Source organism: Aedes aegypti, chromosome 2, assembly GCF_002204515.2.
Source record: "Aedes aegypti strain LVP_AGWG chromosome 2, AaegL5.0 Primary Assembly, whole genome shotgun sequence".
Classification (NCBI taxonomy): Eukaryota; Metazoa; Arthropoda; class Insecta; order Diptera; family Culicidae; genus Aedes; species Aedes aegypti.
The window spans coordinates 7,284,062-7,311,369 of NC_035108.1; the positions used below are offsets into that span (position 1 = coordinate 7,284,062).

The 27,308-nt window shown below is 38.5% G+C and overlaps 1 protein-coding gene and 1 non-coding gene across 2 annotated transcripts in view; both read right to left on the minus strand.

Annotated features, from left to right (window-relative positions):
• Positions 1-4,898: 4,898 nt before the first annotated feature.
• The window catches only part of LOC5579873 (fibrillin-1), a 70,074-nt gene continuing 47,664 nt past the window's right edge, over positions 4,899-27,308 (minus strand). The window contains exons 6-7 of the mRNA XM_021839843.1: positions 6,086-6,245; positions 4,899-5,314 (exon numbers count right to left, since the gene is read on the minus strand). Coding sequence (XP_021695535.1) covers positions 5,088-5,314; positions 6,086-6,245 — 387 coding nt within the window. The 3' untranslated portion in view covers positions 4,899-5,087. The remainder of the gene's footprint in view (positions 5,315-6,085; positions 6,246-27,308) is intronic.
• Trnas-aga lies at positions 5,608-5,681 on the minus strand. The gene has a single exon. It is a non-coding gene; the product is annotated as a tRNA-Ser (tRNA).

Here is a 27,308-nt window from a genome sequence, read left to right on the forward strand (position 1 = left end):
TGACTGTGAAATATTTAACTTTTACGGCGGAGATTTAAATGTGGATCAAAGACGATATAGAAATTACAATGGAGAAATTTTGAAGTATGCTCCAAACACGTTGGTTCAATAATGTAAGTAAAGACTCATCTGCCCATAACTGCATATATGTCACATTCGACATTTTTGACAATTTCGAGTTAATACCGGGGATGGTCATCAAATGATAAATACTTTCGATCAACTTACTGAAATATGTGAGATTGTTCTAGAAAATTCGAAAAAAATACCAAGTTGTTTTGTCACATTGGTGATTGTAACCGCATAACAGTCACATTGAGATTGTATATGAGCCCAGTAATGTAGTTGCAATGAAATTTCTATCAGAACTATTTTCTGACTTTTCACCCATTTTTGTACAAAATTTTAGCCTCAAATAATCACTTTTAAGCTCTTAGTGATTTATAGAAATTTTAGTTTCCTCCCATACTTGGTATCCCATTCACTCAATGCCTACTTTTGTCGAATGTTACAAATATGCAGTTACGGACAGTAATCATTTCATAGTGAAACTTGTTCTTCAAACCATAATAAAGCAAGTTGCTGAAAAAACAAATCAGTTTTGTTTGAGATTTTTGCAGAAGTTTGTTGGACTATATGTTAGATAATAGTTAAATAGTGGCAACAAATCTAAAAATATACATTCTTCCATCCATCGGAATGAATTTCTCTCATCGGCAATTTCCTTTATTATGCTTCGGAGAATGAGTTTTCACTGTAGAATGATGAATCTGTACTTACATTACCTGACCAGTGGATTACATCAAAATTGTAGCAGAATTATATCAAGATTTGTTACAAATAACAAATTATGTTTCATTTATGTTAGAACAGTGGTCCCCAACCGAACTGCTTGTACGGGCCCTTTAATGGTTTCAAAAAATGACACGGGCCGCAAGTTATGTGAGGATCAGGGTAGACAATCTTCGCCGTCAAATGGAAAAAAAGTCAGCAACGAAACTTACAAAAGAATAGTCAACCGTTGTATAACTATTTGCTGTAGTGATCCGTCTTATAGGCTTTGCGTTATGACGAACAAATAAGCTTCTTTCGCAATGGTAGAATCTTCGTTCGGGATCTCTGAGCTGACCAAAATATGAATCGTGTCGGCTACAGATTACGGGCTTTAAAAAAATAAATAAAGCACAAACAAAGAGAGATATGAGGAGAGAACAATGAGGAAAGCGGGTTCAATAGCTAATACAAGCAATTCTGTGATGGTATTCGTCGTTTGATGCTTGACAAGCAAATATACAAAAGGGGTGTCTTTTTTTTAAGAAATAATATTAAAAGAAACAAACTTCGTTAACTATTTTGGATTGAAGTTAGTCATGGAATCTTTCGTCGATGACGAAACACAGAGTCGGTGTCACCGACCTGCCCGAGTTGAACTTTATTTTGCTGGCGTAAACGTAAATGCTAAACGGTTTTCGATCGAAGAGAATTCGAACGTAAACAAAAATAGGAGTAACTATTCATGCTGACGATTTTTTTTTATTTCGTCACGATTGTCAGCCTTCGTGAGGATTCATTTTAACGACTTTTTATGTGACTACAAAGATCTCTTTTTGAAGATGAGATTTATGGAATTTAAGGAAGCGTTGATGACATGAAATATCTAGATTTACATTTACATTTAAATTTGTAAATCTTTGAAATATTTTCAACCAAGTAAAAATTCAAAATACATTTATGAAAAAATTCTGAGGTGTCCGGTCTTTCTTTGAAGACTTGAACACATTCTATGGCCATTAACGCTGAACGTTACTGAGGAGTGAAGACATTTTTGAAAGCATGAGGAAATTTTGAAGCCATTAGTCTGCCGTAAGATTTAGGGAACCTTGGGATGTTAGACAAGCTATTTCTGAAGAATTAAACACAGATTATACCTCATTATTTCTTGTTAGGCATTCCATTGTTGGTCATGTAGAGAGCAGGCAAAAGCCTGTAATTTTTGTAATCATTAGCAAGAACTTAAGAATTTAACCGTTGTCATCAATAATTCACTGCTTGCGGGCCACTTCACATTGCCATTCAAAATTTGTTCGCGGGCCGCACAAAACGCTCTCGAGGGCCGCATGCGGCCTGCGGGCCGCAGCTTAGTGACCACTGTATTAGTAGCACATTGAGTTGATGAAGAAAATTATAACATTATTAAAACAAACAATAAAAAGTCTGTTCAATATCTGTTTCAGATAATACATGATTAAAACACAATTTGTTATAAAAAAAAACTGAGATCAATTACTCATAACTCATTTTGTTTTAATTCTGCTATGTAAAACAACAAAATGTGTTATATTTTTGTTTGATTCGAAACATAATTAGTTACATTTTGGTTTAAATTATAACAGATTTCGTTTCAATCTTGTTTATTGTAGAGGAAATTGTGTTATAATTTTTGATATTTTAACTACTCACCAGCCAAAATAATAGCATATTTTGTAAGAAAAAAACGCACTAACTGAGTAACGAAATCTGTTACAACTCTGTTGTAATCCACTCGTCGGGTACTGTACTAACGTGTTTTTCTCATCTGTAGAGCCTTTTAACCACTGCCTCCATTATTTAGGATTATTATGTTGTATGACCCATAACTAACGTGTTTGGAACATTGTTTAAAAATTCTCCATATTAATTTCCATTTAAGGGGACACGGGAGACCGTGTTATTTTCCCTGTCTTTCGTCTCACTCTAACAATAATCATCAAAACTTTGTGGAAGCAAATCTCGAGTTTTAGTGAACCGATGAAGCTGAAAATTTATCGGGTTGTGCACTACATATATAGAATCATAGTGATACATTTTCGCATCGATTTGCTTGAGATTTGCTTCTTGAAATGGATAGGGTGATTATGATGACGTCCCGTGCGGCCTTAAGGCAAAGTAGGCCGTTGAAATTTGTATGTGTCATTGATGATTGTTGTTAATTCATCTCACGATTTTGAATCAAAGAAAATCAGTTGGTTTTGCACTGACACAGCTGAAAAAGTATCAGCATAATTTATGCATGTCAACGCGTACAGTGATAATTTTTCAAGCCTATATAAACTATAAAAAGGGGATTTTTTTTTATTTCCGTACAAAGTGGGCCGAAGGGTCTCAGATTGTCATGAAACTTTTTCCACAGGCAGGGCCCATCAATATATGAATAAAAAAAATTGAGAAAAATTCAGGGTCGCCTATTTTTCCGGGAAACTCAGCTGGAATTTTTTTGTTTTCCTCTGACACTACTGACTTTGAAAAATCATAACTCAAGAACGAAGCAGCGTAGAAACAATTTTTTTTATGAAAATGAAAGCAAATTTTCTCAGGAATAAAACAAAATATTAACTGGAAAAAGTTTTACACAAAATTTTCCACCGTTGAGAAAATTCGTAAAGAAAAGCCGGAAAAACTATGCTCCAACTCGTGGAAAATTTTCAAAAAAATATTTTTGAGAAGATAATTTTATAAGCATCAATCGCTGAAATTTTTGATATGTACCTTTTTTTCGTTTTTGAGTTATGGCCAATTTTGTGCAAAATGACCGAATAAGCCTTTTCTTTGAAAACCCATAATTCAATCGAAGCATCGGAAAAACAAAGATTTTTTATCAAAGCAATTGAAAATTTTCTAAAACAAAAAAAAATTGTGGAAAACTGTTTCCAGATAGTATTTTGTTTTATTCCTGAGAAAATTTGCTTTCATTTTCAAAAAAAAACTTTGTTTCTACGATGCTTCTTTCTTGAGTTATGATTTTTCAAAGAAAAGGCTAAAAATGACACATTTTTACATGTTTTTACAAAATTGGCCATTACTCAAAAACGAAAAAAAAACCATTTCAAAAATTTCAGCGATTAAAGCTTATGAAATTACCTTCTCAAAAATATGTTTTTGAAAATTTTCCACGAGTTGGAGCATAATTTTCCGGCTTTTCTTTACGAATTTTCTCAACGGTGGAAAATTTTGTGGAAAACTTTCCAGTTAATTTTTTTTTATTTCTAAGAAAATTTGCTTTCATTTTCATAAACAACTGAGTTTTCCGGGAAAATAGGCGACCCTGAATTTTTCTCAATTTTTTTTTATTCATATATTGATGAGCCCTGCCTGTGGTGGTCCGCGGACCACCGGTTGAGAAACCCTGGTCTAGACCGTTGAGACCTTCTCCTCTCTTAGAGTTGACGGATTATGCTTAAACTTTTTCCCGAATGAAAATAACCACTCTAATGGAGCTTTCTTGGGATCAAAAGGCTATACATTTCCAGAAGTTCTGTGCAAATACCTCAATACTGAACTTTATGTTGTCATATTTAAAAGCATTGCCAGTTGGAGGATATAATATATGCAATAAATTTCTTAGGAAAAGCTTCCATGAATTTCTGTATTAACTCCTCGAAACATCTTGAAAATTATGAACCATGACATTTTCAACGAAAGCTGTCCTACTGTTGCCAATATCCCCTCCACAAGCAAAGCCTCCCATCAGCATTACCAACGATGGCAGAGGCGATTCCCAAGAATTTTCATTTTGTAATTTCCCTTCCGTAATTTAACTTCCACCTCCCGGTCCTTACTGCTGCATATCTGCTGATTTATAATCCTGACTCATTCAATCGAATGTGATATTTTACCTTTACTTCCCTCCGTACGAACCCCCATAGGTATCTATTGTAATCAATGAATAAGAAGTGAAGCACACATGGAAGGCGAACCACACGGAGCATTTCCCAAACAATGGACTTTCTTCAAGTCAAGGTCTTCCAGTAAAAAAAACACGTTTCCTGCAAGTGAAGACCTAACCGCCATCGATTCGTTTCGATTAAGATGACGATAAAAAGTGCTCCACAATATGAGAAGGTATTATGAAAAATGTCAAGTATTTAAGCACATGCATTCCTTGCTTTATTCTGCGTCTTCTGGCACATGTTGTTAGTCAGCATAAATGTGGCCTGGCTCTGCACTGCAATGGCAGATAGTCCTTCTTTTCTTGCTCTTCTGCCACCACGATAAGGATGAGATATTGAAAGCTATCGAGTGAGGTTCAAGGTTTTAACACATCAGCACTTTCAGGCATCTTGCGTCTTGGCTCCAGCACTGGTTGAGGCAGGTTCTTGATGCTGGGAATTGTCCTTGCTTCGCTTTTTGAACCACCTTCGAGGATGGGGCGTTGGGTGGTTTCCTTGGTGGTAGGACTGTTCCTCCTGACGATGGTGATTCTGGTGCTGTTGGTGGTGACTCTCCTGTTGTTGACTGAATGCATTATCCCATGATGAATAGTAGCGGAGGAAGTTGTCTGAATTTGGAAGAAAGAAAAAGTTATGTGAGATGGTGTTATGAGCTTCGATGGCTGCGAGAATGTTGAGGATTGTATAGAAAATAATTAGCAACATCTATGATACGGGTAGTGGAAGTTAAGTGTACGCCTTAAGGCTACGATGCATCGAAGCCAAACCTCAAATTTTCATGAGCACAAATCTGAATAATCAGACAACCATTTAACAACTACCGAAAAGCTAAACATTACATATAATTTGCAATTGGATTAGATGGACAAATTGATGTGAAGATTTGCAAAAAAGTTACACGTCTTCTCAGTGAGAATCGAACTCACGACTCCCCGATCTCTAGTTGGGGCGCGTTAACCACTACGCCATGAGAGGACTCATGAACGCAGAAGTTAACCTGAATTCGATTTCAGCTCAATAATCACGTGGTTCTTTTTCGCAAAGTGCACCTCTTTCGGAAGAATTAGATGCCCATCCAAACACAACGCTTTCTATATATATCCAATGCCTAGCCCGAGAGCGCATTGTTGCGTTCATGAGTCCTCTCATGGCCATTTAAGTTAAAAATTTGTTCGACTGGTCACCACCAGCGAGTAAACAATCGATCGATTTGTACTCTCTAAAGTTTTAATTTCATTCCCAGAATAAGACATTCTCCAGAATAGTTTCAGTTCATTTTTAAACGTACGAAAAAATTGGTTTGGTTCATGAAAAAATAAACATGGCCTTATGCTCAAATACGCGCAATTTGAACTTCATTCATTTGAATTCATACTTACTGTATTTCCTGTGGTGCTGCTCGATTGCCGACTGATCCGGATTGGGGGATTCCTCAAGCTCCTGTAGATGTCTCTGAAGCACCTGTTGCTGATGACGCAGCCGAGCCAACTTTTGCTTGATTCGGATATTTTTCACCACACATCCTTGCGGAATGTGGAGCTAAAGCGAAACGAGTGATGCGAAATAAGCAAAACAAGAATTGATTAACCATCCAAATCACTTAGCTCTACTTTCGACCAAATTGGGTGTACATGAACGAAAACTCATGATAAAAGCATGCGAGCACGCGATATGATGCAAAACCAATGGAATATCCGGTTTATATGGCTGATGTGTTTCACGTGTGTAAATGTGTAAAGCGTGTTTCGGACGGATTCCACTTACCTCAAAGCAAAGGCACTCCTCACAAATGGGTCGACTTACCTCGATCCTGTTTAATAATAATGGGTCAAAGGACGGACCGCTTCATCCTATCTGTTCGGAAGGACATCGTTCTAATTTACGGTAATTTTCACACACAAAGTGCCAACGAATCGAAATGCAACCATGGGTACGACCGGGTTTGACCTGAATTGGAAACGAATGGTTCCACACATTGAATGACCCATCTCCCGGTCGTTTGGTTCTGACGGCAAAGAGGTATCGTGTGAGATTGTAATTGAGAGGACCAAGCGCAAAGAGGCTTAAGTGACATTTTAGGCGGTTTTGAGTTGAATATAATAAAAAATCTACTCTTTTTTTTCAATTTTTTCATCAGTTGATATATCTATACAACGAAAAAAATCATTAACCGGTGAAGATTTGCTTGTTTTTTGGTTTCCGTACAATTGAAATGAATTGATAAAAAAAAACTACAGAGTGGGTTTTCTAAAAACTAGGTTTTTGTCACTTACACCCCTTTTGCTTCTAGCCCTGTATGAATTGAGGACACAGATACAGAAGTTCGTTTAGCAGGAAGTATGTAGATTGCGCTATTGTACGGATTTCGGTAACCTACTGTTACGTCTCTAGCAACATGCCACGCAGGCATTTGATGACAATCAAAAGTGCGGTAAATTCGAGAAGTGCTCATTGTTTTTTAGGACTACGATGTAGTTCAAGTACATGCAGGCACTGGGTCGTTGTAATATCGTAGAAACAGAACTATGATGAGCTATGAACTTTCATGGTTTAATCTTTTAACTGCCACTCTGAAGAGTTAAAAAAGTTTTTCTAGAGTATTGTTGATGACCTGCTGTCATGGATTCATCTTCAGTTTGTCAAAACAAAACATCAACATGCACATAATAGGCTCATATAACATACCGTAAACAATAATTTCTTACGATAATTAAATGTTTGGTTCTCATATCAAGATTGCTTGTTCTCTTAAAAAAATAAAGGTGGATCTGGTCGATTGGATGTTTGGTCGAATAATGATTCTTTGCAAAATATTGCGAAGCAACTCAAAAAATGTTCGTACCTTTAATACCTCGTTGTCATCAATAGAACGGAAAATTCTGACTCAAATATGGTCGGCGTTAAGTCAGAGTGGACCAAGTGACATTTTTCATATTTTGAGAAAAATGGGCTTAAAGTCTAACGCTTTGTAATATTTTAACTGGTTAAAAATTAACTTCAATATTTCTACACATCTTGGTGTCACTTTCAAACAATATAATGTGAAGTTATAATCATGAAAAATCATAATCCAAAGCTCTGATAGAACGATTTTTTCATGGATTATGTGTACTTGGTCCGCTCTGACTAAACTAAAGACCACCGTTCAGTTAGTTGGTTCACTCTGACTGAACAATTTCTAGGAAAATAACAACCATTGAATGCTTCCATGGTCAAGCTGGGTGCGTACCTCTAAGATAAACAGATCATTAAGATCCTTCGACATCAGTTTCGCAAATTCTTCAATAATTCATATCGTCAATCCCGAAATCTGTGGCATTTTGATAGTTTGAAAGTTAAAAATTTGCAGAGTGAGAGCATTGAAGTTAGTGTTGGTTTATATAGTTATTTGTAACTTCTGAGACGAGTTTTGAATGAGAGGATAGACGAAATTTGGAGTTACGTCCTTTTGGAAGTGTAACCATTGAAAACACTAATTTCCAATAGTTTAATTAGGCATTCTTTTAAGCAGGCATTCTGTTAAGCTTGTTCAAATGTTTTCAATGACACATTGCACTCATATGTCGCCAAAGTATTTCACAATTGATTATTTTTCCAAAGGCTCAAGCGCTGTAAGGCAGTACGGAGCAATTTCGTGTCATTATTATTATTCATAAAATATTGTTATGGTCCAACTAGCTACCTTGGACCTTCCCTAACCGACTGGTTAGAGTTCGTGGATACCAAGCAAAGCCATGCTGGAGGTGATTGGATTCAATTCCCGGTCGGTCCAGGATCTTTTTGTAAATAAAATTTCCTTGACTTCCCTGGGAAGTATGTTCGTACCTTCCACACGATATACGATGCAAAAATGGCTACTTTGGCAAAGAAAGCTCTCAGTCAATAAGTGGCGTAGTTAATAAAAGTTGTGAAGCAGGCTCTGTCCCAGTTGGAACGTAATGCCAATAAGAAGAAGCAGAAGCTACCGGCTATTGCGGCTAATTTTGTACTGCTCCAGAACATAAACTTCAACTGAGTAATGCAAAATTTTCCAAACTATAGAACTCTAGACCACTGTCAATACTTTTGTGATCATTTGTAGCATACATCACTACATTTAAATTTTTCAAAAATCTACTATTTTACCATTGGGTCTTTTCGATTTCACGAACACGTTAGAGCTCTGTATAAATGCAATAGTAAAAGAATTGTATAAATCAATCAGTCCATTCTCATGGTAACTCGTGAAGAGAAAGCCTCAGTACTTGAAATATACTTAAGAAAAGTAGAAATTTTCGTTTTTATTGGTTTCATTGAATCATAACTCTTTCAGAGCTTTATGTTACATGTCTCCCTTGAAAATCAAACTCTTTTGAGAAAATTCTATACTTTAACTCCGAATTTCATTAACCCGAGTGACATCACCCTGAACGCACTATTACACTGAATGCTATTGTCCAGAATATATGTTTACCTTGTACGACATTGTCCAGTGATAATGGAATTCGAAGCAATGCCATTCTAGAAACTGGAACTTGTGGAGATGGTCTTCGGGTATTCGGGGTACTTACTTACTTACTTACTTATTTGGCTTTACATCAATTATCTTGATAAAGCCTCGCCAACAATATTTCACCAATTCCCTCGGTTCATGGCCGCTTCTCTCCATCCTCGACTGTGACCCACGCTCTCCAGGTCCTGGTGTACCTGGTCAATCCACCAGGCTCGCTGCGCCCCACGCCTTCTTGTTCCGACCGGATTCGTGGCGAACACCATCTTTACAGGGTTGTTGTCCGGCATTCTTGCAACATGTCCTGCCCATCGTATCCTTCCAGCTTTAGCTACCTTCACGATACTGGGTTCGCCGTAGAGTTGAGCGAGCTCGTGGTTCATCCTTCGCCGCCACACGCCGTTCTCCTGCACGCCGCTGAAGATCGTCCTTAGCACTCGGCGTTCGAAAACCCCAAAAGCTTGCAAGTCCTCCTCGAGCATAGTCCACGCCTCATGCCCATAGAGGACTACCGGTCTTATGAGCGTTTTGTACATCGTGCATTTGGTGCGGGGGTGAATCTTTCTTGACCGCAGTTTCTTCTGGAGCCCATAGTAGGCACGACTTCCGCTGATGATGCGCCTTTGTATTTCCCGACTAACATTGTTGTCAGCCGTCAACAAAGATCCGAGGTAGACGAACTCGTCCACCACCTCGAAGGTATCCCCGTCTATCGTAACACTGCTTCCTAGGCGGGCCCTGTCGCGCTCAGTTCCGCCAACCAGCATGTACTTTGTTTTCGACGCATTCACCATAAGCCCGACTCTTGTTGCTTCGCGTTTCAGGCGGGTGAACAAATCTGCCACCGTTTCAAATTTTCTCCCAATAATATCCATGTCGTCCGCGAAGCAAACAAATTGTCCGGATCTCGTGAAAATCGTGCCTCGACTGTTAAGTCCGGCTCTCCGCATGACACCTTCAAGCGCAATATTGAACAACAGGCACGAAAGTCCGTCGCCCTGTCGTAGTCCACGCCGAGACTCGAACGTACTGGAGTGTTCGCCCGAGATGTTCACGCAGTTTTGCACACCGTCCATCGTTGCTCTGATCAATCTTGTGAGCTTCCCGGGAAAGCTGTTCTCGTCCATGATTTTCCATAGCTCTATGCGGTCGATACTATCGTATGCCGCCTTGAAATCGATGAACAAATGGTGCGTAGGGACCTGGTACTCACGGCATTTCTGGAGGATTTGCCGCACGGAAAAGATTTGGTCCGTTGTCGAGCGGCCGTCGATGAAACCTGCTTGATAACTTCCCACGAACTCATTTGCTATAGGTGATAGACGACGGAAGAGAATCTGGGATAGCACTTTATAGGCGGCGTTTAGGATGGTGATTGCACGATAATTTTCACACTCCAGTTTGTCGCCCTTTTTGTAGATAGGACATATAACGCCTTGCTTCCACTCCTCCGGTAGCTGTTCCGTTTCCCAGATTCTGACTATCGGCCGATGCAGACAAGCGGCCAACCTGTCCGGGCCCATCTTGATGAGTTCGGCTCCGATACCATCCTTGCCAGCGGCTTTGTTGTTCTTGAGCTGTTGAATGGCATCCTTAACTTCCCCCATCGTGGGAGCTGGTTGATTTCCGCTGTCCGCTGTGCTGACGTAGCCATCGCCTTCGCTGTCCTGACCTTCTGTGCCTGTGTTCTCTGCGCCATTCAGGTGTTCATCGTAGTGCTGCTTCCACCTTTCGATCACCTCGCGTCCGTCCGTCAAGATGCTCCCATCCTTATCCCGGCACATCTCAGCTCGCGGCACGAAGCCTTTGCGGGATGTGTTGAGCTTCTGATAGAACTTCCGCGTTTCTTGAGAACGGTACAGCAACTCCATCTCTTGGCATTCCACCTCTTCCAGGCGGCGCTTTTAGTCCCGGAATAGGCGGGTTTGCTGTTTCCGCTTCAGTCTGTATCGTTTCACGTTTTGCCGCGTACCATGCTGCAGCATTGCAGCCCGCGCTGCATTCTTCTCCTCTAAAACCTCCTGGCACTCCTCGTCGAACCAATCGTTTCTTGAGCTCCGTTCCACATATCCGACAACGCTTTCGGCAGCGTCGTTAATGGCTGCTTTGACTGTCCTCCAGCAGTCCTCAAGAGGGGCCCTATCGAGCTCGCCCTCATCCGGCAACGCTGCCTCAAGATGCTGCGCGTACGCATTGGCGACATCCGGTTGTTTCAGCCGCTCGAGATTGTACCGGGGCGGGCGTCGGTACCGTACATTGTTGATGACGGATAGTTTTGGGCGCAGTTTCACCATCACCAGGTAGTGGTCGGAGTCAATGTTGGCGCCACGATAGGTTCTGACGTCGGTTATGTCGGAGAAGTGCCGTCCATCGATCAAAACGTGGTCGATTTGCGATTTTGTCTGCTGAGGTGATCTCCATGTGTACCGATACGGGAGGCTGTGCTGGAAATAGGTGCTACGAATGGCCTATTCTTGGAAGCGGCAAAATCTATCAGTCGTAGGCCGTTCTCGTTCGTCAGCCGGTGGGCGCTGAACTTTCCAATCGTCGGTCTGAACTCCTCCTCCTGGCCAACCTGAGCGTTTAAGTCTCCTATGATGATCTTGACGTCGTGGCTTGGGCAGCGGTCGTACTCGCGTTCGAGCTGCGCGTAAAATGCGTCTTGTCATCATCAGTGCTTCCGGAGTGTGGGCTATGCACGTTGATTATGCTGAAGTTAAAGAATCGGCCTTTGATTCTTAACTTGCACATTCGTTCATTGATCGGCCACCACCCGATCACGCGCCTTTGCATATCACCCATCACTATGAAAGCTGTTCCCAGCTCATGTGAATTGCCGCAGCTCTGGTAGATGGTAAGGTTACCTCTAAACTCTCGCACCATTGATCCCTTCCAACACACTTCCTGCAGCGCTACGATGTCGAAACCGCGGGTCTTCAGTACATCGGAGAGTATGCGAGTACTTCCAATGAAGTTGAAAGATTTTCATTTCCACGTACCGAGTTTCCAATCGCTAGTCCATTTTCGTCGCTGTGGTCATTGCCGATTGTTCCGGTCCGTATTCTCTCGTTGACGTTCCTGTGCTGATGTGATTTTACGGTTGGCTTGCAGGGCCTGACACCAACCCCCTAGATTTCCGGAGGACCATTCCCCCTAAATGTTCGGAGGGCCATAGTGCGCAGTTTAGCTTAGAGTCCTTCTCTGGCACTCGGACGTTGATCAGCCGCTTCTGATATGGGGAACAGAGCTGTTGTGAGCCGCTCCTAACGTGGAGTACAGACGCTCCAGGTTTGCAAAAGCAAACCCCCCCTTCCCTGTCAGCATACGACCAAAGTTCCCACCGGGGGTTGGTTACCCGACCTTCCCCAAGGTTACTCGTACCCCGGCCAGTACCACGAGGAGGTAGGGATAGGAGTTGCTGGGCAAGAGGCTAAGGACCGCACAAAGGGGTCTATTTTATTCCTGCAGGTACGCGAGGTACCAATGGTACGCCATGCCCAGCCATTTACCGCGCCGGGTTATTCGGGGTAATGGAATTCAAATTCAATGGGTATAATTTTTAAAAAATATAAAAAATATGGTTAAAACAGAGTTGTTTATGGATTTTAAATTCCAGTTTTGATTACCGGAAAATCGTAAATTGTTCTGTGGCCCTGTTGATAACCTGCTCGATTACATACCAGAATACCCTACCAGAAGAAAATAACTACTGAATACCAAATTGAGGTATTCCATACCAGATAATTTCCAATACTACATACCTGAATGAGGTATGAATTAGCCCTGCATAAGAGGTAAAATACCTCAAATAATATCTCAAGCATATTCTACGAACATCAAACTGATAACTAGATCAGGTATTGTAATACCTCAATAATACTTGATGGATTTTCATATAAAAATGAAATTTTTCAATTGTAGTTCAATACCTCCAGCAGACCTCAATAGCTGTTTAATACCTCAATGAAGTATTTTAAATTGTTTTTAAGATTCTTTTCAATACCATTATAATATCAAATTGAGGTATTGACAACTGAACAATACCTAATTTTGGTAAGATACCAAAAAATGGTATGCATAAGTTATTGGGGAGTTATTTGTTCCTCCTCGGGTATGGTTTCAATCCTACACAATCTGAAGATTTCCATGTAAAACATATAAAATTAAGCTCTGTAAATGCTACAATTCTTAACTCCGTTAAACAAAATAACAACGGATGTTCTAAGCTTTGCATTGTTCTCTTCCATTTTGTATCGCTGATTTCTACGTTGTTCATTTTATTTTATTCTATACACTGCTGTCCATAACCGAAAGCTTAGCTCGTAAAATATTCCTTGACGTATACTTCGCTTCAATGTACAACAGGTAACAATAATTGCATGTACACTAAACTGAACCGTGAGTACATGGGTTCACCAAGCTAGCCAGAATATTGAGCTACAAGAACTAATTTGGTTACATGATAAAATTAGCTCCGTAATGCCTTAAAACACTTAAGCCTATGGAAAATAAGTTAATTGTGAAATACTTTGGCGGCATATAAGTGCAATGTGCCATTGAAAACATCTGAATATGCTCAAAGGTATAAGAAGGCCTAATTAAACTATTGGAAATAAGTGTTTTCAATAGTTACGCTTCCAAAAGGACGTAACTTCCAATTTCGTCTATCTTCTCATTCAAAACTCTTCCCAGAACTTCCAAATAACTATATACACCAACTCCAATTCAAATTTTAATATTGTATCTATTCTGATAATCACGGTCAATAAAAACTCGTTTACATATCTCAGATTTCCTTAGAATTAGTGGACTTGCACATTCAAAAGGGCGTAACTTCCAAACGGGCCCTACGATTTTTTGAAAATTTTGCCCAAACATGCAGCTTAGCTATAGAAATCGATTGGTGAGCACAGATTTGATGGAGTTTTTTTTTTCTGATAATAACGGTCAGGGGAGCACCGTGTATTAAATAAGTGGATAGAGACATTTTACATATTTGTTACATTTGGCTTGAATGCCCTCAATGTGATTTTTGAAAGTTAAACTCTTATCTAGCATGAGCCCCAGATACTCAACTTCATCTGATCAATTTATTGGAACCCCTCTCATCGTGACAACATGTCTACTTGAAGGTTTCAAATAAAGAGCTTTTGGTTTATGTGGGAATATTATTAGTTGAGTTTTGGAAGCATTAGGAGAAATCTTCCATTTTTGCAAGTATGAAGAAAAAATATCCAAACTTTTTTGCAATCGACTACAGATGACCCGCAGGCTTCGTCCTTTGGCGGAGAGGCCTGTGTCATCCGCAAACAAAGATTTTTGACATCCCTGAGGTAACTCAGGTAAGTCAGATGTGAAAATATTGTATAATATTGGTCCCAAAATGCTGCCTTGAGGAACACCAGCTCTTACAGGAAGTCTTTCAGATCTGGAGTTCTGATATTTAACCTGAAGTGTACGATTTGACAGATAGGGTCGGTGTTCCCTTAGTGGACAGTCCCCTATAGTCGCACTAGTGGCTTTTTACGGCAGTTTTGCTATAAATCTTTTCAGAACATTTTTTGACATGAAGGTCGGGAGCTATTTATCTAAGTACCATTGATACACAGCTTGATTTTGTTCAAAAAATGATCGAAATAATTAGTTTTGCTTAAAATTTAAACTCCCTTGCGCCTATAGTAAACCTATTGTTCCTATAGTAGCACTACTGAGAGAAACTATTTTTTATTATAGGAAATAATTGATGAATTAAGAACTTTTTTTACATCGAACGAAAGCTTTTGATCCACACTTTGTAGGAAAAATATAAAAGTTTTGTAAAAATACGGTTTTGATAAGTATTTTGCCAACGCCGTGATGATAGTGCTACTATAGGAACAGAAATTAGAAATAGTGCTACTATAGGCACATGTATTCCTATAGTGGCACACGCGATAATAAATACAGACATTTGAGTTTTCGTAGTTTTCATATTTTTCCCACAAAACCAAGATAAAAAGCTTTCAGATGATGTAAAAATAATGACGCTAGCGTTATTTTTCGATTTTGTACGAATTTTTGTTCTTAGCTATGCGGCTATTGGTACATCGACCCTAACTTTGAATTATTCTAACAATGTATGTTGGAAAATTAATTTTTTTTCAATTTTACAATCAAACCTTCATGCCAAACACTGTCGAATGCTTTTTCTATGTCTAGAAGAGCAAGACCAGAGTAGCCTTCAGTTTTGTTGGAACGGATCAAATTTGTTACACGTAAAAGTTGATGAGTGGTCGAATGTACATGGCGGAATCCGAACTGTTCATTGGCAAAAATTGAATTTTCGTTGATATGGGCCATCATTCTGTTCAAAATAACCTTTTCAAAAAGTTTACTGATGGAGGAAAGCAAACTGATTGGACGATAGGTAGAAGCTTCTGTAGGATTTTTGTTTGGTTTTAAAATTGGAACAACCTTAGCATTTTTCCATTTGTCAGGAAAATATGCTAATTGAAAACATTTGTTGAATATATCAACTAAAAATGATAAGCTACTTTCTGGAAGTTTCTTGATGAGGATGTAGAAAATTCCATCATCGCCAGGAGCTTTCATATTTTTGAATTTTTTAATAATAGTTCTCACTTCTTCCAAATCAATCTCCCAGGCATTTTCGAAAACTCAATCAAGAGAATATTTTCGAAGTCCTGAGTAACTTGATTTTCAATTGGACTAGTAAGTCCTAAATCACAATTATGCGCACTACCAAACTGAATAGCCGGTATTGGCTTCTTAGGGTTTTTCAAGATTTTAGATAATTTCCAAAAGGGCTTAGAACCAGGGTCCAATTGAGAAATTTTATTTTCATAATTTTTGTTTCTTAATTGAGCAAAACGTTTCTTGATTTCTTTCTGCAAATCCTGACATATAATTTTCATTGCACAATCGCGAGTGCGTTGAAATTGCCTTCTCCTCACGTTTTTAAGACCGATCAAGAGTTTAAGATCATCGTCTATAATCACGGATTCAAATTTTACTTCACATTTTGGAATTGCAATGCTCCTGGCTTCAACAATGGAATTTGTTAAAGTTTCAAGAGCATTGTCAATATCAAGTTTAGTTTCTAAAGAAATGTTAACATCAAGATAAGAGTCAACATACGTTTCATATATATTCCAGTCGGCTCGTAAATAATTGAAAGTGGAGCTGATAGGTTTAAGAATCGCTTCATGGGATATTGGAAAAGTAACAGGCACATGATCAGAATCAAAATCAGCATGAGTAACTAATTGGCTACAAAGATGACTAGAGTCGGTTAAGACCAAATCAATCGTAGATGGATTTATAGAACAGGAAAAACATGTAGGGCTAGTAGGGTATTGAATTGAGAAATATCCTGAAGAGCACTCATCAAATAAAATTCTGCCGTTGGAACTACTTTGAGAATTATTCCATGACCGATGTTTGGCATTAAAGTCACCAATGACAAAAAATTTTACTTATTGCAGGTCAATTTTCGCAAGTCAGCAAAGAGCATTGAAAAGGCAAATAGGCAGCTATGAAAGTATATGCTCCAGACTGTGTTTCAACAGAAACATCTAAAGTTTTAAAAACTTTAGTTTCAAATGACGAAAACAGATGATGTTTTATACGTCTATGAATGATGATTGCAACTCCCCCACATGCCCCATCAAGTCGATCGTTACGATAAACAAAAAAGTTAGGATCTCTTTTAAGTTTAGATCCAGGTTTTAAATACGTTTCGGTAATAACTGCAATATGCACGTTATTAACTGTAAGAAAATTAAACAGTTCGTCCTCTTTACCATTCAGAGAACGAGCATTCCAATTTAAAATATTTAAATTATTATTTGGATCCATTAGAAAAACGTAATCCAATAACAATTTGATTTGTAAATTTTACACCAACTTGGACATGGAGGCAGACATGTCATGTGAATTCCCATTAGAATTTCCGGTAGACGAAGAAGCGGAATTACCTGTGGCGGTAGGGTTTTTTCCATTTGATTTGAAACAAGTAAAATGGGTACTCATGGAACGACTAGGGGAGGAGTTCAAATTACCTGCTACGATATCGGCAAAGGATTTACCGTGGGTAGATACATTCGAAATTGAAAGATTCGAACGGCTACCCGACGGTTTAAAATTAGTTTGTGAATGAGCATGATTATAATCTTCCTGATGGGTATGATTCCTAATCAAGTGATCGTTAACTGAAAAATGAGCATTGTTCGATACTCTACCAGGCAAATTCCGGAAACGACCGTTATCGTAACGGATATTATCTTTCATCTGCCTGGCACGAGCCTCAACGACTCTTTTGCGTGAAGGACAATTCCAAAAATTGGACTTATGGTTAGCCCCGCAATTACAGCATATGAATTTGGTGGTATCTTCCTTCACTGGACAGACGTCTTTGGCGTGAGAAGAACCTCCGCAAATCATGCATTTAGCATCCATGCGACAATTTTTTGTACCATGACCCCACTTTTGGCACCGACGGCACTGAGTGGGGTTCTGGTAATTTCCTTCAGGTTTCTGGAAATGTTTCCACGTCACACGGACATCGAACAAAAGTTTAGCTTTTTCTAAAGCTTTAATATTATTTAGTTCTTTTTTGTTAAAGTGAACTAAATAATATTCTTGAGAAAGCCCTTTCCGAACAATTCCAGATTGGGTTCTCTTTTTCATAATGATTACTTGGACTGGGGAAAAGTAAATCATTTATTCCAATTTTGATCACTTCAGGTGACTTATAGTCACTTAAGAGACCTTTCAAGAAAACTTTGAACAAACGTTCAGTTTTGTCGTCATAAGTAAAAAATGTGTGCATCTTCTCTTCAACATGTTTGAGAAGAAGTTCGCGATCTTTGAGAGTTTCCGGCAGAACGCGACTGTCCCCTTTTTTGCGATTTGGAAGGAAACCTTGATTCCCCTAACGGAGTTCAAGATCTCCTGCCTAAATCCCCCAAATTCGGAACAACTGACCACGATAGGCGGCACTCTTCCTCACTTGAATTAAAGAGCCTGGGCTAGAGGCTGCTTCGATTTGGTGTTCGGAAAATTTGTCTAGAGCATCGAACTGATTGCTCATTTCGATACAATTATTCATTTCACCCTTGGAAGAAAGTTCGCATTCCGGGGAAACGTCCTTTCTTCCATTCTTGCCACGTGTAGTGACAGTTTTAAAACCTACTTTTTTGGAAGGAAGTAGTGAATTCAGAGATTCACCCTTCCTTTTGTTAGTTGTTGATACCATGTTTAGTTAATAAACGAGAAAGACGTGACCTTCGAGAGGTTTTTCCCAAGACGGTGTCCAAGAAGAATTGCCACCGCTAGCTTTCGCCAACGGCTCCAACGAAAAATCGAAGGCACGGGTCCAAACAAGGATCGTAAAGGGATCAATAGTAGAAAAAATAGTACTGAAAAGTACTGTTTTAGTAGCACTGAAAAGTACCGTTTTGAATTTTAGCACTGAAAAGTACTGTTTTATTGCTTTAGGTAGTTTTTAAGATAATTTCCAAGAGCAGAGAGAATTCGTGTACGTACAGCACGAAGGTACGATGCGCACTGAATTTTTGGTTTTATTTAATAATACGAAAGATCATGTTCTTACAACTACGTTAGCAATTTTTATAGCTCAAATAACGGCTTTTCTGACAAACAAACGAGATAAGTTAAATGTAAATAACGGCTATAACACATTTAAACTTTAATAAAAAAAAATGGTTCCATACATGAACCTTGACACTTCTAATCAGGTTTGACGTTCACTTTGTCGACAAAAATGCCACAGGGCTTTAAGTTTAAACACTGGGCACAGCAAAAAAATCTTAAATTTACATGGCATGTAATTTTTTATGATAATCATGTAAAACGAGTTGCAACTGAACATTCAACGATAATTAATGTAAACTGTCTCATTGCATTCGTAAATGCTTGCAATCTTGAGTGAAACTGAAACATTTCATGATCTTACATCCAACATTCGCCAATGTTGCATGCTTTCTTGCACCTTGAAAGTGAAATTGCAAACAAGATTTCTCGGTTTACATGATTCTACGTTGAATATTCTGTCAAAAATAATGCACATGGATCGACAGCATGTCATTCCATGTGCATTATTTATGATTGAATTTTCAGCGTGAATACATGATTTTCACGCTGAAAATTCAATCATAAATAATGCACATGGAATGACAACCGATCCGTTTGCATGCAACATTCTTCGAGAGAAGACATTTCGCATTCAATATTAAGGATTTTGGTAACAATGTTGTATATAATAGATGTGTTTATAGGTTTTATCATTGAATAAAACATGAGAAATGGCTTGGCATGATTGAGGCTAAAATTACGTTACGTGTAAATCTAAGATTTTTTTAGTGTGGGGTTTTTCCTATCTGACATTTCGGAAGGCACACGGAAAACAAAATATACCTAAAATCTGAGTTAAACCAAGGAGAGTGACAAAATCTCAAAAACCGTAAAACATGTTTTTTAGACTTAAACCAACGAAAATTATTTAAAAATTCAGTAAACACGTGTTTCTGGCCTAAACTTCAGCGTTTGGTATTAAAAATGGGACAGGGCTTTAGGACCCTATTGATTTATTTCCAGTCAATTTGTTTGGGGTTGCTGAATTATATGTTATGTTCGGAAGTATTTCATCACATCACAGTTTTGAGCTATAGTTCTCCAAAGTTATTGAAAATACCGATCTTATTAATTTTGAGTCAATACCTTAAAAAGGATTTCATTAATGTTTTTTTTTACCAAAGATGCAAAAAAAGAACTATGGCACGGAGATGATATATTTATGTAATAGATTTTTTCAAATGTCGATTATTTCGTATGGCTGAATACAATTCTTTTCCAAAACATCAAAAAGTATCACCTTATATATGAAGTATTCAAATTTTTGCTAATTAGCATACTTTAGTACAAAAAATTTTTCTGTAGTAAATTACGCATGTCAATCCGCATACAAGCTGGTAAAATTGCATGCAAGTTGACCACAACCAATATATAATGACAGTTTTCTTTTCACGAGATTGTTGCTTGCCACATACTTGTAAGATTTCTTTCCAGATAATTGAAAATTTTCTCAGAGAATTTTTAGGGTGTAAGTACGGCGGATTCATGATGAAATCTTATATCCCTTCAGATCCTTGGTGGAATGCTGAGGTTCAAAACGTTTTTCAATCAAGAAATATTTTAAGGTAACTCGAAAAGTTCTCAACGAATCTAATTTTTAGTAAACATAAAATAAAATAAAACATTCAACTAAAAATTGATCTCCGTTACACATAAGACTTCTTTTCTCTCTCGTCAGCTTATAATAGAAACAGTAATCTTGATATATGTTGCAAGAAAAAATAAATTGCCGGATAAGCTTGATATATAACGTAATTTCATATCATACAATGTAACAGACAGATTACCCATAACACCTAAAATCTCGTTTCACCCTTCCCGCTAGCCGTCCTAATTGCCATTGTTCGCTTGCTTCACCAGAAATTGACCCAATTAGTTCCGAGCAATTGAAAATTATTCTCCACTTAACATCCCACCGTCGGCGCCATAGTCGTTGCCCTCTCCATTCAGTTCGGTCACATTAATCGATCATTTACACAGTTTTCCTGGCTTATTCAGCTCGATTGCCCACTTTTTGCATTTTTTGGTGTAATGGAAACTTCCCCCTCGTTTCACCCTTCATATCTCAGCCAGATTTGATTTCTTGAATTTTAATTAACTGCCAGGGGCTTACCGAGGAGAGTTTGGCGTTTGGCTCATAGCTAGTGAACTGTAACCATTTCCAAAGAGGAGGGTGTCCCTGCGGTGAAAAGAAAGGTGCGGAGGTGATGCCCAAACTCAAACCATTCCACCACCAGAGGGCAGCCACGTTATGATAGATTAACTTTTAACTGAGTTCAACTTTTGGCCGTTTTTGGTCCCCATCTGCACGCTGCTAACTGTTGGATCGTAATTTGCACTGTGTGTAGAGGAAAAATTTCTCTCATTATGAAAATAGTAGGTACCTACGCTGAAACCACTGACCGGGTGGCTGGAATTGCCTCCATGAGTCCCTGCACCTGATCCTTACAGCAGCAGCAGCAGCAGCGGTCTGTCTATACCACACAGGAGTAAAATTAATCGTAAACCAGGGGTAGGTTCTAATGAGTCCGTCATGGCCATAAACCTCCCCCACCAGAGAAAGCCACTCTCGGTTTAATTTTCTGATCTAAGCAGGGCCGGTTTAGAACCATACCCTGTCAACCGACAATAGGAGATCTACGCGTAGTGCAACTCTGCTCTACATCAATACTAGGATGTTTGGTGGCAATGACAAGTATGGGAAAACGAGCAGACGAAACCATCGCTGCGGAACACTGGTTTTATTGGCTCGGGACGACGATTTTCGCCGGACTGTTTGGAAGTTTGAGTTAGGAGGGTCGGGAGAGTATCCACATTTGACGGGTGGCCACAAAACAGACCTGGAACGTACTGCAGGTGGGGGAGGTTTGGACAGCAAAAAGTAAATGACCAACGTACCTAAAACCAGCCAAAATAATCTGCTGAGGCTGGCACATTTTGCGGTCCAATAAAGCACAGCATCAAATCCAGCGACCGGTAGTAAACGGGAAGGCGTACTTCTGGCATAAACAAGTAAATACGATGTAATGGGATACCACTGATTGATTGAGTAATATTTATCATTTCCAGAATTAGTTTGAATTGAAAGTTTCAAAAGCAAATAAATAATACTAGATTGTGAGTGAATCGTATCTCGCTTTGTGGGGCTTCTGTGTACCGATACCACAGTCACCTCTGGTGTACTTGAAGGATACAAATCAGAATAACAAAAACAATTTCAACCCAAAAAATATAGAATATTTTGTAAATCCACTCGGAGGCGGTTAGATGCTTCAAACCATCAAGGCATCCAGGGTTGCTGCTGCTCACCCGCCTGACGAGGGAAAATACAAAAACTTTGCTGAAACTTTGCTAAGCGCATCAGTACGGTGCATATTTTGGCCAAATATGAGCTCGGTAGCTTTAAAAAAAACCGACGGCCAATATAAATCGAAAGTGCCAAGAATAGGATCCGTTAGTGCAAACTATAAAAATGAGTAGTAATAGGATCCGGGTCCCTACTTTATATTAAAAAAAAATAAACTTTGTATCATTGAATTAGACTCGAATGACAATTTGATTAAAAGGTCTCTAATAAAATAATCAATCTATCATTTCTCTATGTTTTCTACAGATAGAAATGACAATCTTAAGATAAACAAAAGAAAGGAAAGTATATGAACTTACAAGAAAACTTATACATAATAAAGTTTTAAATTTCTAAGAAATTTCAAAAATTACCAAAAAAAAAAAAATTTTTTACAGGCTGAATCCAAATGTTTGAAGTCACTTTCCTACAATATCGGAGGGCTCCAGAAACTTTGCTACAAATTATTGAAATAACAATATTGTGAGATTTTTTCATACTTTCACTGTGAATTCTTCATGGAAGACAACGGTTTCTTCTAAGTCTACATTCAATCCACAAATTGATTCCAAAATATGTTTCCGGAAACCACTGAAGAATAACTACCAACCTTCAAAAGTTTTCCCGCAAATTTTAGCAAGTAAATTATTGATAATGGAATTCTCAGAGAAACTTTCAGCGAAATATCTCAATATATTTCGCTGAAAGTTTCTCTGAAAATTCCTTCAAATAGTTTTCCCAAAAAAATATTGCAAATTCTTCCGCGAACTTCAACAAAATTCCTCCAAAAACATTTCCGAAATTTTCATCAGAAATTTTTCTCTGCTTTTTTGGAAATTCCACTTGAAATCCCTGGATTATACAATAATTGTCTATGAAAATGGATTTTGATTTTTATTGCTTTAGAAATGTTTAGGGAAATTTGAGCATGAGCATGATTGACCGCCCGCGGATGCTACTCCGTTTTTGCGAGATCAGCTATAGTTACACAAAGAATCAACAGATGATGCTTGGGACCACCCAGTGAACACACAATCGTATATGATGGCATATATGAGTACAAATGTGGAGGCGATATACGTACATTTTACATACAGCCTTATGACATATGTGCGTATATCGCCTCCACTTTTGTACTGTTATGTACTATCGTGTATACGATTTTGTTTTTACTGGGCAGTATTCATCTTCAATGTGTTCTTCTTCTACGCAATACCAGCGCCGGTCGCGTCCTAATGCAGGTCGATTAGGAAATGGGAGGGAGCATGTTGACGTAAAGCTCGCTTGTTTGAAAGCCGAGGAGTCCTCTGCACTTTCACGAGTGTTCACTTGGATTTTGGATTTAGGAAGGATTTTGTTGAGGATTCGTCTTGGCAAACGATTAATTATGTTTTTAACCCCGTTCTCACATTATTGTCGTTTCACAAACTACCGGAATATTGTTGACTTTTTGTGCTATGTAGCACCATTTTACAAAAAATATTTTTTCTAAATGCGCTCCACAGTCAACTCACCAATCCTAAACTGAAAATTATCTAGTATGATTATATTCTTTAAAAACACTCTTCTGAAGTGAGAAGTGAGGGTCATACCGGATTCGCACCGATACTACTACATGTCATTCGCATTCACGGTCTTCTTTCTTTCACCAATATATTCAACTTTTTCATTCATACTGTTTTTTTTTCATTCAACGCTAGTCAATATTCTCATTTCCTTCACACCTTGATTTCGTCATTTTGTTTAAAAACTAATGAAAATTACTGCGGACGTAATTCACATTATGACTGAATGACACATGATGTAAGTGATGAAATGATGTAAAAATGTGTTCTGAAAGATGTATTGAACGAAAAATGTGATTTTACATGATGATGGACATAAAAACGATGCCATAATGATTGACATTTCTCGAATCAGACACTATCGTATTTAAAATGTGATACAAATTCACGTTATTTGGTTCGCTTCTTTTATGTGCATCCAAAAGACGTAAAATCACATGATTTTTTTGGAGTGTGTGGCGATGGTGACTGCTTGTTTGGCTCGTTGGTTCATCAACTGTATGGACCGATGCACGAGTTCATTATTTGACGTTTCAGCGGTGCCGTGTTATTTACGTGACCATGGCAACGAGTGAATTCGGCACCGCTCAAACGTCAAATTAGTGAACTCATGCATTGGTCCATATCGATCATTATTATGAAAATGTACAAAGAAAGAAAAATCCATGTAAATTTCAGCGTAAAATCATGCACATGAAGGGAATGCCAGATATTTCAAAAATTTACATGACACTCCGTGTAAAATTCAATCCACATCATGTAAATCTATGCGAATTGTCGCGTAATCGGTAAGAGTCCATGCTAGCTTACACTATGTATAGCGGAAACTTAAATGATGTTATTGTAATTTTACACGATGTGTCATGTTAATTTTCGATATACCTGACATTCCCTTCATGTGCATGATTTTACGCTGAAATTTACATGGATTTTTCTTTCTGTGTAGTGTATTATGCTAACGAGCTTGTACAAGGCGTTACGTCTGAATCAGAACGGATTTATGTTTATTTGAGGCTGTTGGATTCATCGGAAATTTGGGCAGGTACCTAGTGCTTGGTAGCTATTTCAAATCATTTTAAGGTGGGTATTCACGTACATCAAGATACGCTGGCATGCGAATCAGTCCGATAGAGAGTGAAGAATTGAGGCATCCGGTTCTGAATATCTTCTACCCCACTTCCGTGAAAGTGAAGGAAACTCCACAGAACGCACTATGATAGTATCGTGTGTATTCGTCTCTGCGACTTTACACTATCATCCAATTATAGATGGGCAAAATTAATCGGAGCCGTTCAAAAGAACCGAATCACTTAACTGACCGGGTAATCCGTGGCACTTTTTTTGGCGACAGTCGGTTCATTTGATCAGCAGTCACCCATCGGATCAGATGAAAAGCGACCAGTAAACAGTACGAATTGACTCTTTGCCGTTATTCTCTTTCGTTCGTATCTCGGCTTTATTATAACGCTTGACACGTGTCTTGCTTTGCGCGCCACGCCGCACATGCAAGCAAACTTTGCTGCTGCTCCGTGTTCTCAGCCCTCTCAGCGCTCTCAGCATAGACAGGCAATTTTGCCCCGCCCACTTGCATTACAGACAAACGAAACATAAAGCGAGAAATTGTCCTCCAGAACGGCAAAGCGTATAGTTTTTCATCTTTCGTTTGGTTCGGGTAGGAAAAATCGGCCGAATATCGTGTTCATATCCAGTCGTATCGTGAGTTTCTAAGGATGAAAGTACGGAGTACAAAGAAGCAAAAGATCGTACAACACATGGCGCGTTACTCGGGATAAACCGTTGGATCCGTTGACTCGGTTAATTTCGCTCTTCTTTTACGAGTTGCTGGACCACTGAACCTTTCAAAAGATCCGATTCACTAAAGTGACCCAGACAACCAGAAATCGCATGAAAGTTCACGTTGCAACTCGTTTATTCATACTAATTACATCAAACCCGCAAAACACCGTGGATAAACTCGTCAGATTGATGACCTTCCTCGCATAAAACACTTCTTTTCTGAGTTCACTTGTACATTTTGTTTCGTCTCGTACACACGTACAAACAAAATCGGATCACTCCGTAGCAGCTGTCAAAACAACATTTGTTATCATAAGTTAAGTCGGATAAGATCACAGGTTAGTTCGGTAGAATATTTATACACTCGCATTGTATGTTATTATTCATCACATAATTTATGCACGCATATCGCCTCCACTTTTGTACATAGAAGGCCTTTTCGCGACATCTTATAAGTGATATGTTGCACATACAAAGCCTCCAGGTGATTTCGTTATACGTACATTTTGGTTGTCTGGGGAGTGGTTCTGTTCACTAAAAAGAGCTATTTTTCCCATCTCTACATCCAATCAAGCTGCCACAATTAACTACCTGCTATATGTTAATGATTTTGAAAATGAGTATACATTTTTGGCTCATGAAACAAGCTCTCTTTGGTATTCTGTGGAACATCAGATATCCGGGAAAGTTGTTGACGAAAACACCGTTATTTACTAAGATTTTTGGTAGAATATGAATGCCAGTCATTGTCTTCTGAAGAGCTATTGGCTTTGGGTTTTCCCGAGGAGAACTTGGAAAAATATATTTTCCATTTGAAACTTAGAAATCTTCATTTCTGAACATAAAATTTCGTGTCTAAGAGTTTAACTCCAGTGCGAGGCGGTATTTATGAAAAGGTTGACTTGATGGAGAGATACAATCGATCTCAACCCAGTATGGCAGCGTATTGAATATCAATCGAAGACATATAACATCTACCACTGGACAATTGGAGCAGATTGAGATTGCTCATGACATCGTTCAAAACAGAAATCTTTGCTACACCTGAAATCCATTTGACCCCAGTTGTTCTAGTTGATAATATGAGGTTGAGATTCGCTACCCACGGCGTGTATATGGGAAAGGTTTATCACAAAAAATAGGCATCGCTAAATCTTTCACCATTCGAAAATATAGGTTTTTAGCTTTCATTTGACGTGTTCCCCAAAAAATCCACCGAGGGATCCCGAACATTTTTTTTTAATTAAAATTTTTGTTCTTTAGAGTACATTATTTTTAAATGTAATCATTGCAAAAGACAGCTTCGTTGGATAAACGTTTTATTTCCATATAAAAGTTCATAAAATAAATATATATACATATCTATTGAGTTTCATTTTGTAAAAAAACAAAACTGTCCTATGTGATTTTGAGGATTTATTGAGCTATAGGACACTTATTCGATTAGATATGTTGTAAGTTCGACTGTTCACTTATTCATACTGTGGAAGTATATCTAATCGAGCACTGTTTCTTTTCATGGTTAGAATACATTAATTTTTTTCTTCTTCTGTCTGGCATTACACCTCTGCTGGGACATAGCCTGCTTCCCAGCTTAGAGTTCATTGAGTACTTAGTTATTGATTGAGAATTTTCTTTGCCAATCAACCGTTAAAGATTAAAAGTAGAATGGATCAACATTACAACGGCCTACGAAAGTAAATGGAATATGCTTAAACGCCCTGTTACCCAAGTCTTAGCAAAAAACTTAA